At 37.6% G+C, this 16,776-nt stretch overlaps 2 protein-coding genes across 4 annotated transcripts; both read left to right on the top strand.

Moving 5' to 3' along the window:
- Positions 1 to 923: 923 nt before the first annotated feature.
- LOC131775068 (transcription factor LBX2-like) lies at positions 924 to 3,185 on the top strand. Its single transcript, XM_059091165.2, has 3 exons — positions 924 to 1,350; positions 1,845 to 2,143; positions 2,704 to 3,185. Exons 1-3 carry the CDS (start codon positions 1,122 to 1,124, stop codon positions 3,067 to 3,069), a joined length of 894 nt encoding a protein of 297 aa, XP_058947148.2. The 5' UTR covers positions 924 to 1,121; the 3' UTR covers positions 3,070 to 3,185.
- Positions 3,186 to 4,263: 1,078 nt separating this feature from the next.
- LOC131774222 (synaptotagmin-16-like) lies at positions 4,264 to 15,116 on the top strand. 3 transcript variants are annotated; one of them, XM_059090234.2, is made up of 5 exons: positions 4,264 to 4,389; positions 6,627 to 6,721; positions 8,339 to 9,117; positions 10,363 to 10,567; positions 13,954 to 15,116. In XM_059090234.2, exons 2-5 carry the CDS (start codon positions 6,706 to 6,708, stop codon positions 14,271 to 14,273), a joined length of 1,320 nt encoding a protein of 439 aa, XP_058946217.2. In that variant the 5' UTR covers positions 4,264 to 4,389; positions 6,627 to 6,705; the 3' UTR covers positions 14,274 to 15,116. The 3 variants fall into 3 exon arrangements, with proteins under 3 accessions (XP_058946217.2, XP_058946225.2, XP_058946234.2); XM_059090242.2 differs by lacking the exon at positions 13,954 to 15,116 and adding an exon at positions 11,912 to 12,517; XM_059090251.2 differs by lacking the exons at positions 4,264 to 4,389; positions 6,627 to 6,721 and adding an exon at positions 8,110 to 8,233.
- Positions 15,117 to 16,776: the final 1,660 nt, after the last annotated feature.

Here is a 16,776-nt window from a genome sequence, read left to right as displayed (position 1 = left end):
CGTAACATTCAGTATTCGCACCGTACAAACGCTCGCGCTTGTTGACAGCCGATCCGAACAGTGAATGATTTTTCTATTCTTAATCGATAGCCGAACTTCACGAACTTTGGCGCTATTGTCGGCTGAACCAAACAATAAACTGCGTACGGAACTTACTTAACCTTCCCGCTATTGTGACCCGAAGTAAACAATTACTTGAAACAATTACTTGTTCTCGCAACTCATTCAATTTTCGGCTTTAGTTAGCCGCCTATGTCACACAAACCAAAATTAGTACTGTTTACGCGACTCATACAACATTTAAACTTACCAAACGTTCCTGCTATTGTCACCCAAGCCAAACAATTACTTATTTGCGCGACTTAATCAACATTCGAGTTCTGCAAAACTTACCGCTTTCGTTACCCAAACCAAACAATGAACTGGCTACGCTACTAATTCAACATTCGCATTTTACTAACTTTCGTGAGCCAAATAGGAAACGACCTATGCGACATTTATTAACCTTAAAACTTAATAGCTTATTTTCCCGCCATTTACGGCCGAACCAAACAGTGAACTGTACAACTCAATCAGCATTTACGTCAAGAAATGACCCTCACAGTTGAGGTGTAATGATTCAAGTGACTTCCGGAAAGGAGTTTGGAAAAAATTCGTATTTCTAAGGGATTCAAACCCATTCCTCCTGGGGTGCTACTGCCAACTGAGCTACGAAGCCAAATGTTGTCAGTGAGTTGTTCGTTTCCGTAAAGGAATCTGATCAATACCTTAGATAAATAAATCAACCAACATTCTTTCTTGACAAACAGTTCCGCTTTTGTCGGTCTCGCCATATAGTGAGGTCTTTGCGCGAGATGTTCAACCTTTGTCTTAACAAACTTTCCCGTTATTAAGCGCACCGCAAGTAATCGGTCGCCTTTGGATTTCCTCGACCACTAAAGAGCGGTGTGAATGTCCTTTCATTTCAAATATCTGTTATTACCGCTTTTGACATGTGACAATGTATACGATTTGTTTGTTTGTCGCACCGCTTTGTTGTTTTGTAACAATGACATCAGAGCATAAATAGGGCCAGCAGTTGCTGTGGATCTTTAGTCAGTGCTTGATGTTATTACTGTAACATGTCTAACATCTCTGTCAGCTCAGCTTTTATGGAGAGCCGTGTTTTTACTTCAGCAGTTTCTCTCGAGAAGCCTGCGCATTCAAGAAAATCACGAAAACCTTTAACCAGTCCTCCAATCCATGTGTCGTCTTTAGTGCCAGTATCCTCGCGGCCAATGACTGATTTCTCCATCAGCAGAATCCTGGGTCTGGAAAGCAACGAAACAGAACAGAAGACAACATCTACAGGTAGGTTCATTTTGTTTTCATCACTTAAGTTAATAAAACACGCGACAGAACAATTGAACAATCTTGGACAGCACCCCTAAGAAAAATTTCCACAAAGATTGATAAATATCAACGTAGTTTGAATTTAGCTGCATATGTAGCAGAGCAAAGCTCGTTCCAAAAATCTTGCGATAATCCTTTTTTCTCTTCTTTTATCCACAACATTTATTAATTTATTAATTTCTGAAGGATTTACGTTTTTGCAAGTTGATTATGAAGTATTGAGGTGAGGAATGGTGCATACACCTGTCGTTCATTTGGCGAGAAAAACGCTTTCAGCTTAGGATATTCAATAACGAAGCTCTTCATGATAAGGGGGAGAGTCGTCCCTACAGAATCGAAATTCGAAAGATCTCTTGATCTTACTGAGTGACTGATAAAATGTCCTCACATTTACAGGGGTTATTTAAAAAATTGCGAGCTCATCAAATTGAACGTTTCCATTCTTTCAACAGCTTTGACTGTGTACAACCGCAACTCCAGTCAATCGTTGAGACCTGAACGCAACTGTGGCAACAATAGCCCACAATCATCTTCTTCCGATTATGCCAACTCCACCAGCGATTGTGACAGCGAACCCGATCGATTCCCGACGTATTCTGAAAAGAGGGCGAAAAAGAAACGGCAGCGTACGACTTTCTCGATGTTTGAAGTATGGGAACTGGAACGAGCTTACATGAAGCGGCCATATTTGATGCCGGAGGATGAAGAAGACCTGGAAAAGAGGCTTGGGATCACAGCCAGGAGTCTGAGGGTGAGTTACAAGAAGAAATTTTAATTTACACCGATTTAAAGAGATGCGCACACTCAGATTGGTCCAGGATTGCGTCATATCTCGCTATGATCGCGCAAATAGTTTCAATTACAACAGGGGCGCTAAATTTAAAAATGGCTGCCTTGCGTTTTATCGGTGTTACCGAAGAAGTGATGAACGTGAAAAAGAAAACTGAATTCCGAAGAGCGCAAAAGCTGCTATTATGTTTGGAGTGACACTTTTTTAACAGAAGGATAAGAAGTTTTTGTTGATTTAATTGAATGAACCCATCAGATTCTAATGGAAGCTGGCTCTATACCTCGATACGAGTAATCAAAACAATTAAAACAGAATTTTTTAACATCAAAACGAATATTTACAACAGAATTCGAAAGCACCTTGGTAATTGTACTAAAACAATTATTCCTCGAAGGCTCGGTGAATATTGTTGAATATGTTGTGGATTAGTCGAAAAATATTCACTTCGCCTTCAGCGAATAATTTGTTAAATGATTTTAAAGCCTGGTAATTAACCTTTCCTTTTTCCTTTTTCGTTTCAGTATTGGTTTCAAAACCGACGAGCCAAGTCACGAAGAGACGGGAAAATGATAGCGTCAGACTTTCAGAAAAACCCGTCAAACCAGTTTGAAAAGCCACCACAGACCTTGACCCAGTCTCCTTTAAATTGCTGGAGGCAGGCTGACTGTCTTTCTTATCCAGGGACGGGAAACTTCATAGGGAAACTGAATGCATACAGCCGACCAATCAGAACTGGCAATGGACAGCCGTCAGTCAGGACAGACCATTTGTCTAAGCGTTCGTCGTTTTTCGTGCCCATGTTCCACCCAGACCAGTTCCGAAGAAGACATGTTGCACCAATTAGACCAGCGGACAACCGTGGTTCCAAAAGATACCAGCCGTATTGAGGTCTATTTATTGGTGTTAATATTTCCTTAAAGTTGAATTTTTAAAAAATTGCTGTTACGGTGTAGTGTGAGACAAATCCCGTGCAAGATTTCGGTTGTATTTCCTACAATTAATCATTGAGGCGTAGAATATCATATAAGATTGTTAACTTGTAAATAAAAAAGTTGAATTTATAACAGTTGCCTTTAATTTTCTTGTCTTAATAATTGTCTTTAAAATGTAGATATTTTATAAACAAAAGTTTAAGAAAAAAAAAACTCTTAATCAAAGCAAAAGACATTCATCCAATTAGAACAATCTCCTAACAATCTCCGTCCTGTCGCTTAGCAGTCCTGTCAGCGGTTAAACTCGTGAGACTTCCGTAGTCAACTCACTTCTGAGTGACGGGTCGAATAAAGCAACTGTAGAGAAGATCAATAAGAGCATAGCCTGGGACTCGATTCCCCCTAACTCGCTATTCTAAGATTTGACATGTGCTTAACAGGGGAATCGATATGTGACGACAGCAATTTACAGCTATAAGTTTAAATTATTTTACCATGCAGACAAACTGACGCACAGTTCTACATCAACTTTGTTCTGCCATTTTTTGGCAATGAATTGGGCGTCCTGTTTGAATCCTGAGTTAACTCAAAGACAAAGGCGCCGTTGACAAAGTATTTTATTTTTCCAAGTCAATTGAAATTCTGCCCGGAAAAATGCAAATTTGTTCCTTTTGCAACAGTATAGTGCAAAGTCTTGGTGCATAATTGCGTTTATTGTATATACCTTATTCTGATCTGAGGGTAACTTAGTAGTAAGCAATTAAATTTGTGCGAGTTACTCAGTGATAAATTCAAAATGGTGATTATTGTTGAATCTAGCCATATTTTCAGTTTTAGTTTCAGTTATTAAAATGCATACAAACCAGTTTCACCTTGAACTGGACGCTTAGTTCATATTTATCTTCAAGATGGGCTTGTTAAGGCTGAAAACCTTCTTCTTGGGTCTGTTCATCCTTTCGGAAAACTTTACAAGCTGTGCGAGAGGAAAACTGTTGCAGAAATTACTTGTTTTTAGTGTGGCTTTATTTTTTGTTCTCGCCCACATCTTTGTTAGACTCTGAATTAACATTATTAATATTCTAGTTTGGTATGAAGCGACCAAACTGTTTTATTATTGGTCGACTTCACTGAAGCAATTTGTTATTTATCGCGAGAGACAACAAGAGATTAACTCAAAGTACAGATGTCTGTTTGAGTTCTACTGACTGGAGCCAGCTTTGGATGGAAACATGGAAAAAATATTTGAAACAAATATCATTCTTTGAAAATTGCCAGGTAAACGAGTTCTGTTTTATGTGCGCGCGATTTTTTCGCGTTAAAATATAAACTGAGGTAGACGGGCCGAATCATGGGTCGAAGACACCAAACTTTGCCTTCCTCGCATGATTTGACTAAAAATACGGAAAATTTGAACACTAGGTGAAAATAAATGAATCATGTTACCATGTGGAACGAGATTTAAGGGAACAAAATTTCTAGGCCAAAAAAGTTTACTACCTATCTTAAGCACTGGAAAATTGAGTCGCACGACATAACTAATTAACAATTTATTTGAAATAAGCAATAGTGCGCTCGTTTTTCTTTTTTCCTCTTTTTTTTTTAATTTAATTTTACTGTCTAGTATCAGGGATTAGATCGACCCGGCGTGATTGAAATTTCAAACAAAGGTCTTGAATTGAGTTTCAGGCTTGTCTTCCCAAGGGAACCGAACCGCCCGTGTTTGTCTCAATCTTTTTCGCGTGTTCGATAAATTATCGAAAGAATGATTCACGATCAACTCATGCAACTAAAACTATTATGAGAAATGAAATAATTTGAGTTAAAATTTCAGCGATGTATGATAATCTGTTATGAAATTCTAACATCAGAGACAAACAGCTTGAAAAATTTCAAAGATCTTGATATTTTTCGTTTGCCAGAGTTATTAAACACAGTCTACTTATTATTTAAGAAAGTCCAGTCAATCAAAGCAGAAAAAGAATACGATTTATGTTTTATAAACACAAGGAAACCCAGTCAAACTGGGGTTGGTTCTATTAAAAGAATCATTTTTGTGAGTGATAATACCGATGGTTTTGTTGAACGTGGGGCATAGTGCAGATTAGCTCGTGATTGGTTATACAGGAACAGTTGTTCTCCACATGGGCACTCGTTAACTCATTAGCAGTTGGATGAAATGAGTTTGGATTCATATTATCATCAAACATCGGTCGTGATCAGTTATACAAAAGGGTTTTTTCATGTGGTTTGCAAAGGTTGAGTTTTATTTACCTCAGTGACGCCTTCGATATTTCCATATTCATCACCAAATATTTTTATTAATACAAAGAAACAAAGAGATGAATTACAAACTCAATTTTAAAATGAAAACAGTGACAAAAAGTGATTGAGCTGATAACGTGAGATATTTTTCTGACCTCGTAATTTGATTTACGTCCACTGTTAAACACCAGTACATATATCACCGCAAATGGTCTTTTTTGTTTTCTGTACACGCAAATGTTCGCCCGCGTTCAAAATGCTGATATTTTTAAAGTTTCCATCTTATTATAATTAATTTCTGATCCGTTCTCTGTGAACTTAGCTAATTTTCTTACTCAGTTAAGAAGAGGGGACTGAGATAAATTTCGGGGCAATTATTTCCTCCTACGAACTCCTCATCTTAAATTGTCGCCAGTGGTGAGGTTAATTACGGTTTCGGTGGCAGTCCTCAGGATTCCGCGGAATCTGTGATCAATCGGTACAAGAATCAATTAAAGATTTTACAATTATCTAAGCTGAGACAGTACGTGACTTAAACCTTACCTAGTGGTTGGCTTTCTTTTTGCCAAAATGTTAGAATCATCCCGAGTCTTAACCGACAGAACGAAGCTTTTCTTCTTTTTCTGTATTTCGATTCTTGTTATACAGGAGTTTTTACCGAACATCCTCATTAAATTTACAACTGTTCTACCATTCAAATAGCTCTGTTTCGGGCGATGTGCGAAAGCCTGAATTTCCCGCCCGTCACGACACACCTTTGCAGGATAAATTAATAGGAACTAACGGACAAACTGACATGTTCAGCGAGCTAATCAGAGTTACATAATTCCGCACTCTAACTTTTCATTCTTTAGATAAGGTCTTATTTAAGAATTTCATTGTTTCAACGATTCAGTCGCAAAACTCGTAGCCTTTTAAGACAGTAATGAAGAAAAACTGAGACGGTGTAGGTTTTCGGAAAATCCTCGAAAGATACACTTGATAACGTTAGGCATAATCACCTCGATACAACTGCTTGCTTTTAGCATGAAATAATAAGCGGGAATTTTGAAAATGAGCCACCGAGTTTTAGAAATTCTTCTTCAAATATAGCGTGGTCTACGTGATATACGCCTTTGATCAATTTCCCTTTATTTGCGGGGAGAAGTATATTCATATATCCATTGCCTTCAATGTGTTTCTATTACTGTAACATAAAAATAAAAAAAATATATAATGTATCACAACTGAAATTTTCTCTGGGTACATAGGGACATGTGCTGTGAGTAGCTGCAGAAGAAACATCGATTGTGCAGATTACTATCAGCCAATTGACAAAGCGCATACAGGATGGTCTTCCCTCCAGGTAAATAAATCAGTTATGGACTTCTGTCAATTTTCTCTGTAATGAAAGCAAAGGAACTGAAGGATTTGGAGAAGTTGTGACAGGAAGCCTGATTCTGTTCAAATCCTGTCGACCCATAGTGGATTGGGTTTTGGTTGTCCTATACTTTAATGTAGGTGGCATAACTGCAATGTGACATTTGAGGTGGTGTCTTGCACGAAAACTACATATGGTTCAAAAGGGAAATGAAATTGAAAACTTTGCGTCTATATCATGTGGCACTTGGGAAGTGAAGCAGTGATATATATCTATTTATATAATAAGCTCAGTTATGCACGCATTCTGATTGGTTCTCACTTATGATCTATTGGAGGACAGACGTATAGATGACGTCATCATTAAAACTTTTTTTAATTCTTTATTACATAAAACAAATAGATTCCAAGTTGCCGTGCGTCTGTTCAGGAATAGATCACAGAGGACGTCAAAATGTTGTAAGAACATAGTGTGCCACTTTTTTGTTCTTACCTCATGATAAAGATGCAAAAATTAAACTCTGTTGCGATTAAACGTTAAGGCCATCCTGATTTTCATAATAAATATTTTTTCTTGATGGATAAAAACGTCAACCACCTTTCATGTCTGACGGCAGAAAGTGAATAACAATGTTCGATTTTAAAGAGAATTACCACAAAATGGGAAAACTTAGCAGCTCTTTTCAAAGGAAGTGCATAGGGTGATTAAAGGAATAATTAATTTTCCTTGTTATCACCTGAAATGCAGCTACCTTGTGCAATTAGGAACTGCACAGACTAAGGACAATTTTTCAGACGGGAGCGCGAAAACCCCTTGGCTTATGTCCACCAAGCTTTTGGTTTTACTCTTCTCGTCAACAGCAAACTTGCTTTTTAAAAACTTGATGGAAACTTGTAATGCTTAACTGAGTGATGTCTTATGTTAACCGGATAAGCGGAAAGTAGATTTAGTGTGAGGACAAAATTGCCCAGGGCATTACTCTAAATGACCAAAATATGGAAATCATCCCGAATGGTTTTCACCTTTGATAATCGGTCAATGAAATTCCAGAAGTAAAATTATAAATAATTAGTATTGGTTAAGTTAAAACTAAATGTAAGGTGACTAAGTTACCATTCGACCAATGAAAATAACATTGTTAACTACGACGGGAAAATTTCTTTTTGGGTAGGTTTAAATTCAAGAGAGTAATTAACTGACTTTGAAACGAAGCGATCCTTGGCTGCAAGTCTGGAACCTTCCTTCGTTCATTTTTGAAGGATTAGTGCCAGATCAGATTTCAAAAAGCTCCTCATTTCGCATTGAATTAACATCCACCTGGCTTTGTTTTGATTCTCGCAATCGCACGCTTGGTCAAAATAAATTATTCATGAGATCGATCAAAAACCTAATGACAGCGATTCCCAATCGCCTTTTGCGGGGCGTAACATTTTAGTAGCATGTTGAAATTTTAGTCGAACGTTCTCGCCTTACGGTTCTTGAAGGCCACCATGGGATGTATGTACAGACGATGAAATTGTTAAACTCTTTACCTAAAGTTATCTTCACGTTCAATTCAAGATGTTTTGCTAATCGGTTTTATTGTATTCGTGTTTCTTTCAGTGCCAGTCCCGGCCATCGTGTTTATGGCGGTTATCGGCGGCTGTTGTCTTCTTTTACTTATATTGTATCAGTGCTTGAAGGCTGGAATGTTTTTTAAGACCGAACCACCGGATGATAGACCAGACGAGAAGGGATACGCCGAGCTTGGCGAAGCTTACGGCACTGAAACAGACGATGATTATGTTGGGCCATCCTCGAAAGCAACAAGCCGTCGAAGTAGCTTTAACACGAGCGGCAGCAAGTCGGATGGCGAGTTAGCTCTTGGCGATAGTGCTTCAGTTTATGGTTACGGTAAATATTCGGACGGTGAATATAGCCCAGCCATCGGTAGACACGCTGTATCGGCTTATGGTGAAGCAATCGATGTCGGTCAAGAGGAATTTCTTTCAACTGCGGGGAGATTGCAAGTGTCTGCAAGTTATGCCCCCACAGCGGAAAAGTTAGCGGTAACTGTTATTCGTGCCGAGGACGTCCCTACGAAACAGCGCGGTGGCGCGGGCAGTGTTCAAGTCCGCGTGGTATTGCTACCTTCAAAGAAGCAGCGATTTAAAACAAAAGCAAAACCAGCCGCAAATCCGAACTTCCACGAGACATTTACATTCAGTCGAGTTCCTCAGAGCGATTTACACGAAAGTGGTCTCAGGTTTAGGTTGTATGGTCACGAAAAAATCTCCAGGGATAAATTATTAGGCGAAATGACTATCAATCTTACTGAATTCGATTTAGAAGGCGATGGAGAAGCACTCTGGCGAACGCTCACACCAAGAAATGCCCTGAGCGTAAGTAGATAGATTTTAACAAATTTCATATGCTGTACTGTTTGTTCACTGCGACACTTTGCACTTTTGTGTCGAGTGAACTTGCTGGGAAAATTTGTGGATGAAAATATTGAGCAGTCCTTTTTTTGTCACTGGCTAGTTACCCAAAGGAAAAAAAAAATTGATATCCACCTGAAAGTTATGCAAAAAGTCAAGTGAAAAGCGTCGTAGATTTACTTCGTAATGCAATTTCTCTGAGAGATTGCTTCGGTTGTCATTTTTCGCTTTTGGGATTTTTCGAAGTGTACCGTTTTATGGAAGAGTGGCAGTAGTCTTCCCAAAAATCATAGTTTGTTGCTTTATTTTGGTGTAAATTGTCGTCAGAATAATTTATTTGAACTTTTCTCAGCACTGTAACGTGGCTCGATCAGAATACTGAAGAAAGACGGAAACTATATATGCAAATCAGTCACCAGTCAATCAAATGTAACCAATGATCAGCTGGCATGTTTTTTAAATCCTTTGTTCATTGTTGTTGACAAGGCAATTACATTAGCACATGTCACTTTCTGAGCCGGAACGTGGGCAAATACAAAAGCCTTCCAACACTGTTATTGTCCTAGAAAAAAGTTCAGAACGTGTCACAAATTTAAACCTATTTAGAATTTAAATCCTTCTCAGCCGGGTGTTAACGAATTTCAGTGCAGAGGCTAATTAATGACAAATAAAGTTGTACATATTTAAGGCGGCTTTGAAACAAGTTTTCAGGCAAACTGAAAAGTTCGCCGTGTCTATGGCGTCTTCCTTTCTCTGCCTTATGTTACTGTTAATCCAAGATTTGGCGAAAATGGTAATGCAAGGCTGTGCAGCAATACATCATTACCCAAACTGAAGGAGAAGCTTCGTTTTTGAAGCAGTTTTGTAAGAAAGCTCCCCAGCTGAGGATCTTTGCGTAGGTGTCCTATGTGACCTACTTGTAGTGTTTTGTTTATGCCAAGAGCAACGTACTCTGTCTTTTAAAGGAGAAAAGTATTATTAGTTTGAATCGAGTTTACGACGAGCAAATTAATAGAAAGATAGAAAACTACTGAAATAGGGGAAATAATCTTTAAGACAGGAGGATGATTAGGGATTGAGAAAATTAACAGAAACGCCTAATTAAAAAATCTAGGTCAATATTCCAGCAAATCGTCATGTAGCTTTAAAAAGTACAAATATACCTGTATCTGTAGGGAGCTAACATTGTTATTGTTTATACTGTTACAGAGCTCTGACTCCATGTACGATTTGTCAGAAAGTGGTAGTGTGATGAGTTTCGGATCTCATGGTTCAGTGTCTTCTCTGGCAATGACTCATAGTGGGGCCCCAGAATTGCTTGTCTCACTCTGTTATCAATCTCTCACTGGCCGCCTAACTGTGGAAGTGCTAAAGGCCAGCAACCTCCGTAATGTATCAATGCAACGTGCACCAGGTACTGTGAACTTTATCATTCTTTTATATTAAAGAAATTTTCAGCGTCAAATATACTCCATGATTGCACTGGTTTTGATCCACTACGCCCTGCGACTCGCACAACCTCATTTTTAACAAATCGAATGCAAGGCTATAGTAAACGGAGATAAGGTAACTTACGTTTTCCCGCGCTTAATGCAGGTTGTTTGTTTTTACCTCGTGTCCCCATTGACTCCTTGTCAGTAATATTTTTCTATGTTCCGATTAGCTGCTCTGATAACCGAACTTTGGAAATAACGACACTAAAAGAACTCTGGCAATCCACATTATCTCTGATAATTGAAACAGCTCCAACAAAAAAAACAAATAAACAAGCGAAACTGAACAAAACATACAAAAAACAAAATCAGTCAAAAAAGCAGAAAAACGAGGTCAAGCTTTTCAATCGGCGATTGACTCGTCAGAAACGCAAAAGTTTTATTTTTCTTTTTAAGATAATAATAATAAACATCGAATAACTTCCACTCCGCTTAAAATCAGGACAAAGTGATCAAAACGCCACACATCATTTACTATCAAAGAAGCTTTGCTGAGAGCGGAATTTTGTAAAGGGTTACTCTCAAAGGTTGATCCGCAATGCATGCGTGGAAATTAAGGAAATGGTTCACGCCTGGGTTCATTATTTAAAATGCAATTTGTTAAAATTCGTTTTGTAGATTGATTAACCATTGAATTTCTGATCCCCACCAGTTTACTCTGAGTTAGGAGGACAAGGGCTACCGATTATTCAATGGATGGCCAATAAAAGGGTCGAATAAATCAAATCGAACACGCATCATCAATGTATAGCAGTCGATGCAGCAAAAGTACATCCGGTTATTTTTCCATCGTAGTGTTTCAAAAAATTTTCCCAAGAAATTTTGGATTAAGGGGACAGACCAAGGAGGCAAGTGTGGGGAGGAGAGAAGTGTGTACCACCTAGACCACTCTATAGCTTCGTATACCCAGTTTTATGAGCTGCAAGCTGATGTGCGTATTGAGTATTGAAAACGATGCTTTCGATCCTTAAGAGAAGCGAGTATTTTCTCTTCCGGTATAACTGTTGTTCATAGAGCTTAAACACTAAGATAAAACAGCAATACATCGGACACCAATCAAATAAATACGTTAAAAATGATGCAAATATATAGTTAAAGGAAAACTTCTCTGCCGGCATTACTCTAAATCTTGATTTAAACGTCACAAAATAAAGTTTAAATGTTCATAAGGGGAAAGAATTCATAAACCTCTCACTTACTTTTAAATCTTCAAAACGTGTAAATCACCTTAAAAGTAATGCGCACCCTTTCTCATTCACTAACAGATTCATACGTGAAAGTCACTTTGTTCTCAGCATCTGGCAAGCAAGTTGCAAAAAGTAAAACTACCATTAGAAAGAGCATGGCTGACCCCGAGTATAACGAAAGTTTCATGTATGAGATTTCCGAGAGAGATCTACAGCTGGTGAATTTGAATATATCTGTGATTGTCATAACAAAGGCGAGGAAGAAAAAAGAGATAGGCTGGCTTACCTTGGGAAAAAATTCTAGCGGGCAAGAAGAAATCAGGCACTGGAATGACATGATACAGGAAAAAGAAAAAACATTAAGCCGATGGCATACTCTCGCAGACGCTTAATCTTATGCCCAAGTCCCACTTGTGTCATTGCTTGGTCGTGAGAGGTCTGGGTGAAAGACTATTAGACGCATAGAAAATCCTTAAATCATCAAATGTTAATAAGTTATTCATTAAGGTGTATTGAATAGTTTTCATTCATTACTGTGGGATGATTAAAACAAGTCAGTAAATGAAGGGGTTTAATGCGCAGCAGATAGTTAAAAACACAGATAAGTGTCATAAATGATGTGACTTTGACTACCAGTTCATTTAAAAAAAATAAAATTTCTAAATTTGCGGTTCTAAACAGATTGATTTTCTTCTTGAAATTATCTGGTTTTCTTTCTGTGATAACCATAATGTCATTTAAATTGATGAATCGAGAGGGATAACCAATTCTATTCAATAAAGTGAAAAAAAAAAATTAAAATTCGTTGCGTTGCTAAGGGTCGGTAGACAGTTCACCAAACATGCAAAAACAGACATGTTTCCTATGTTAGCTCTTGCGAAATATCGTGCGTAGGTTTTAATTAAGGCATCAACGCTCTCGATAAACAATTCATGCCTTCTAGGCAACTGTAACTTGACAACATGAAGATGCGACCAGCCATCTCAGACCCACAGTATGTTTAACGAATAAAATGCTTTAATATCAACAAACCAAAAAAGTTACATTCGCATCATTCTTAATCGAAATAAATTTCATTCAAATGAGTTCTATATTGTTAGTTTTACAAGTTTAAGCAAAGGAACAGATTTTCCTCTTCAGAAAATATATTTAAACTCACTTTACGCGCGTTCGCACGATCTAACGAGCAAGATGAGCGTCGGGCTAGTAACTGATAATCATATTAAAAGTTTACTTTCCTCGAATTGTTTTACAAATATTAAAATAAGAATGATAGGTTTTGAAGGCTGTTTCAAAAACTGTGAATTTGACGAGGTTTCTTTTCATAACTATTCTCCCCTGGGGCATTGTTTGATTTTGGCACACGAATCAGATACAGATACAATCTACATCACATTGCTTATTTTGAAATAATGTTGTTCGCGACAATTGTATAGTATACAACAGCTTTTTTCGACGATTGTTGATCGTTTGCCAACATATCAGTGGGATCGAATCAATTTTCGTCCTTTCGGTCGACAAAACGTAACAACTCGTTACCGCGACATCACGCGTTCATCGAGATAAGAAACACGCGAAGTTTCGTTTGCACTTGCAGTTGGTCCAAGCACAACCGAGCGCAGTTCTAACTTCCCATGAACACACAGCCGATGCATGAAAAAAAAAATAAAAATAACATTTCTATGCTGTAGTGTTTTGAGAGAAATTCCCCCTACCAAGCTGTACACATAGGCACACAAACACGCCTTCAATGGCGAATACATGAATGAAGAGCAATTTGTCGAGAACATAAACAAAAATTCACAAATGTCGTGAATTCTGGTCGGTCATGATGTTTTAAAGGGTTTTTAAATTGCACGAGCCGCCGCCGTTTGCATCATGTCTGAGCATCTTAGTGGCTTTTTGATGCATTCCAAGTTAATTTATATCAGCCATCATCACTTTTTTGTTACAAACGGGATCTTGGACATTTTATTTGTCTACCTTTTTTGGCATGGCCTTGCTTTCGTTTTCTTTCCACCCATCTCGTAAAAAATTGGTAAAAAAAAAAATTAGTAAAAAAGTCTATGTTTCCCATACAATGCGCTTTGACTAACTTTTGTGATTGATTTCAATTTCAGATACTTATGTTAAAGTGGCAATGTTCAACTCCATTGGACAGCAACTCTCCAAAAGTAAAACGTCAATACGTCGCAGCATGTGTGACCCGGAATACAACGAGAACTTTGTATTCCAGATAATAGAATTTGAACTGCCTAGTGTAAGCCTCATGTTCTCTGTGGTCAACATCAAGAAAATGAGGAGAAAGGAGATTATAGGATGGTTCTCAATGGGCAGGGATAACACTGGCGAAGATGAAGAAGCTCATTGGAAAGAAATGATTGAAGCGAAGGGTCAACCACGGAAGAGATGGCACATTCTAAGTGCTGTGGACTACTAAAAACTGCAACAAATACATTTGAATTCTAAAAGAATCAGATTTATTAAATAAGCAACTTTACAAATGTAGCATTATTAACTAGCTAGGTTTATTTATTTGTCAAATATTTATTTCCCAGTTTCAAGAGTATATTTTTACACAGGAGTGTTTTTTTTTAAATTTTTTTTTTCATTTGCATTGCCTTGCTACATTGTACAAAGTTTCAATATTTTGTATTGGACTACTTGGAGTCCATTTGCAGTAAAAATTTTAGGTAAATAATTATAATTTATGTGATAGGACACTGACAAAGGAAAACAAACTAAATGGGGTATTTTGGATGTGGGATCAAAAGTAACACAGAGTCAGTTAATGATTAAACAAATGATTAAATATGTACCCGAAAAGATGTACTTGGTCACTTAAGATTGTGTTTAGACTATCTAGTGGGAAATCAATAGGAATTACTGCTAAGCTCAAAAGTTATGAACATCTAAAATATGTCTGGAATGCTTTTGGTGTTTTGAACCAATCACATGAGAGATCAGGACAAGATGAGAAACCACAAAACCACAAAATAATCAGCATTACTGCATACAGTTCAGATATCTCATGCTGATTGACTTACTCTAGTTTCACAATAAATTATGAACTAGAGTGTGTGTATTATGAATACTTGTCCCACCTTCCACTACGCCTTCTCTTGACATTAGGATTCCAAGATTATTCCCTCAAGAATGCTAGCCTCCTTAATCTTACTGCCTCTGAAAATTGTTCTTACTAGAGAGCTCTGTTAAACCTTGGGGAATCTGTACTTAGTTTAAGTATAATGTCAATAAGCCAATAAAGATTTGAGCCCTTAGATATTTGTATTTGCTCATTTTGTCATTATTTGTTAATGAGTATTACAACACATACCCAACAAATAGAGAAAATAGTGACTTCAAAATGTAAAAGCTGATAAACATGCAGAGTTGGATAGCTCCAAAAAGACCTAACTTGAATAAAGTTTCTTTCCACATTGTGATATTGATTTACCTTGAGTGTGGGTGAACCTGAGCTTCCAAAACATTAAAAAATGGATTAACCCTCCCCCCAACACATTGTCTTTTTTAGGAAATTATGAATCATTGGAGGATAGAAGGGAGGAGATTGCCATACAGAATTGCAAGAATGTTTGTCCTCTTTCCTTGAGTGACAGTACCAGTATTTTGTTCTTCTTGGGGGGTTTGTAGCATGAAACTCTATATCTGTTTAGTTATGAAGATAGTTTACAGAGTTTCCATAGTGAAAAAATCAATCAGAATGGATGGCATTTTCTTTTTTAAAATCTTCTTTGGGAATTGTACAATCAATTTTCAAAAGATGTAGAGGTAGTCCCAGTTACTTATTTGTAACATGGCAGCTACACTTCAGAGTCAATAAATAGATATTTAATATGTTCTGGACTGACATCCCATCCAGGGGTGGGTAATAATACTCCTTGTTGCTTCATGATAAGAAGAGCTCTAGTCGTACATGTAAAGGCCTATTTACACGACTTTGTCGCATGTGACAAGCTTATGACAGGCCTATGACATGAATTGTATCGTGTAAATCAAACCTACCACTCGCTTATGACTGTCGTGCACGTCACGAAAAATGTCGTAGGATTTTAAAACATGTTTTAAAACGCTGCGACAATCTTAGCCGAAATTGATAGAAAATGACGTATTTTGTGACAAATTTCTACTGAGTAGGGGAGGAAGGTGAAATTTTCTTGTGTCAAAATGGCGGAGGAAGTCGCCTGCGGAAAGTCGAAGACTGCTTCCAAAGCGAAAAATACATTCTCAGATGAGGAAACAGAGAATATGATATCACTGTGGAGCGAGGAAGAGGTTCTTTTCCTTCTCTTGCAAATTATTGAAACAATGACTGTGGCCGAAACGAGTGGAATTGCACGCGATTTTGGCATGTCGTAGGTGAAAATGTTGTGTGCGTGTAAATTGTCCTAAGTCATGTCATAGGCCTGTCGTAAGCTTGTCGCATGCGACAAAGTCGTACCATGTAAATAGGCCTTAATACAATAAACATTCATGAGAAAATAAGCACACATGCTTTCAAGATAGGCCCAGCTAGAAATACACAACCATCTGTATTTCTTTAACTCATTGCCAAGTGTATATTTTTAGCCCTTTGACTCCCTGAGTGATTAACATGTAGCTTCTCCCTGAAATATCCATACATTATCCAACAAAAGGGTCATGAGAATACTCAAACTTCTCAGGTAGAAGTTGTCATCTTGATCTAACTACAAAGTCTTGTCACTAGTTTAGATGGAAATGTGTGAGAGCTAAAAGGGAGAATTAACAATCAGATCTTGGAAGTTCAGGGGTTCATGGTTCAAATTATCCCTTGCCATTTTTCATGATTCTTTTTTTTGTTTTGGTTTGTAGATGTGAGTTGACACCTTGAAGAGATTTCATTGTGTTTTGTACCAAAATTTTATCTCAAAGGGAAAATATTCCATGAAACAGAATCCAAT

Source organism: Pocillopora verrucosa, chromosome 7 (assembly GCF_036669915.1).
Source record: "Pocillopora verrucosa isolate sample1 chromosome 7, ASM3666991v2, whole genome shotgun sequence".
In the NCBI taxonomy this organism is placed as follows: domain Eukaryota; kingdom Metazoa; phylum Cnidaria; class Anthozoa; order Scleractinia; family Pocilloporidae; genus Pocillopora; species Pocillopora verrucosa.
Note: the sequence above shows the minus strand (reverse complement) of the source record. Positions and strands in the feature narration are given on the sequence as shown.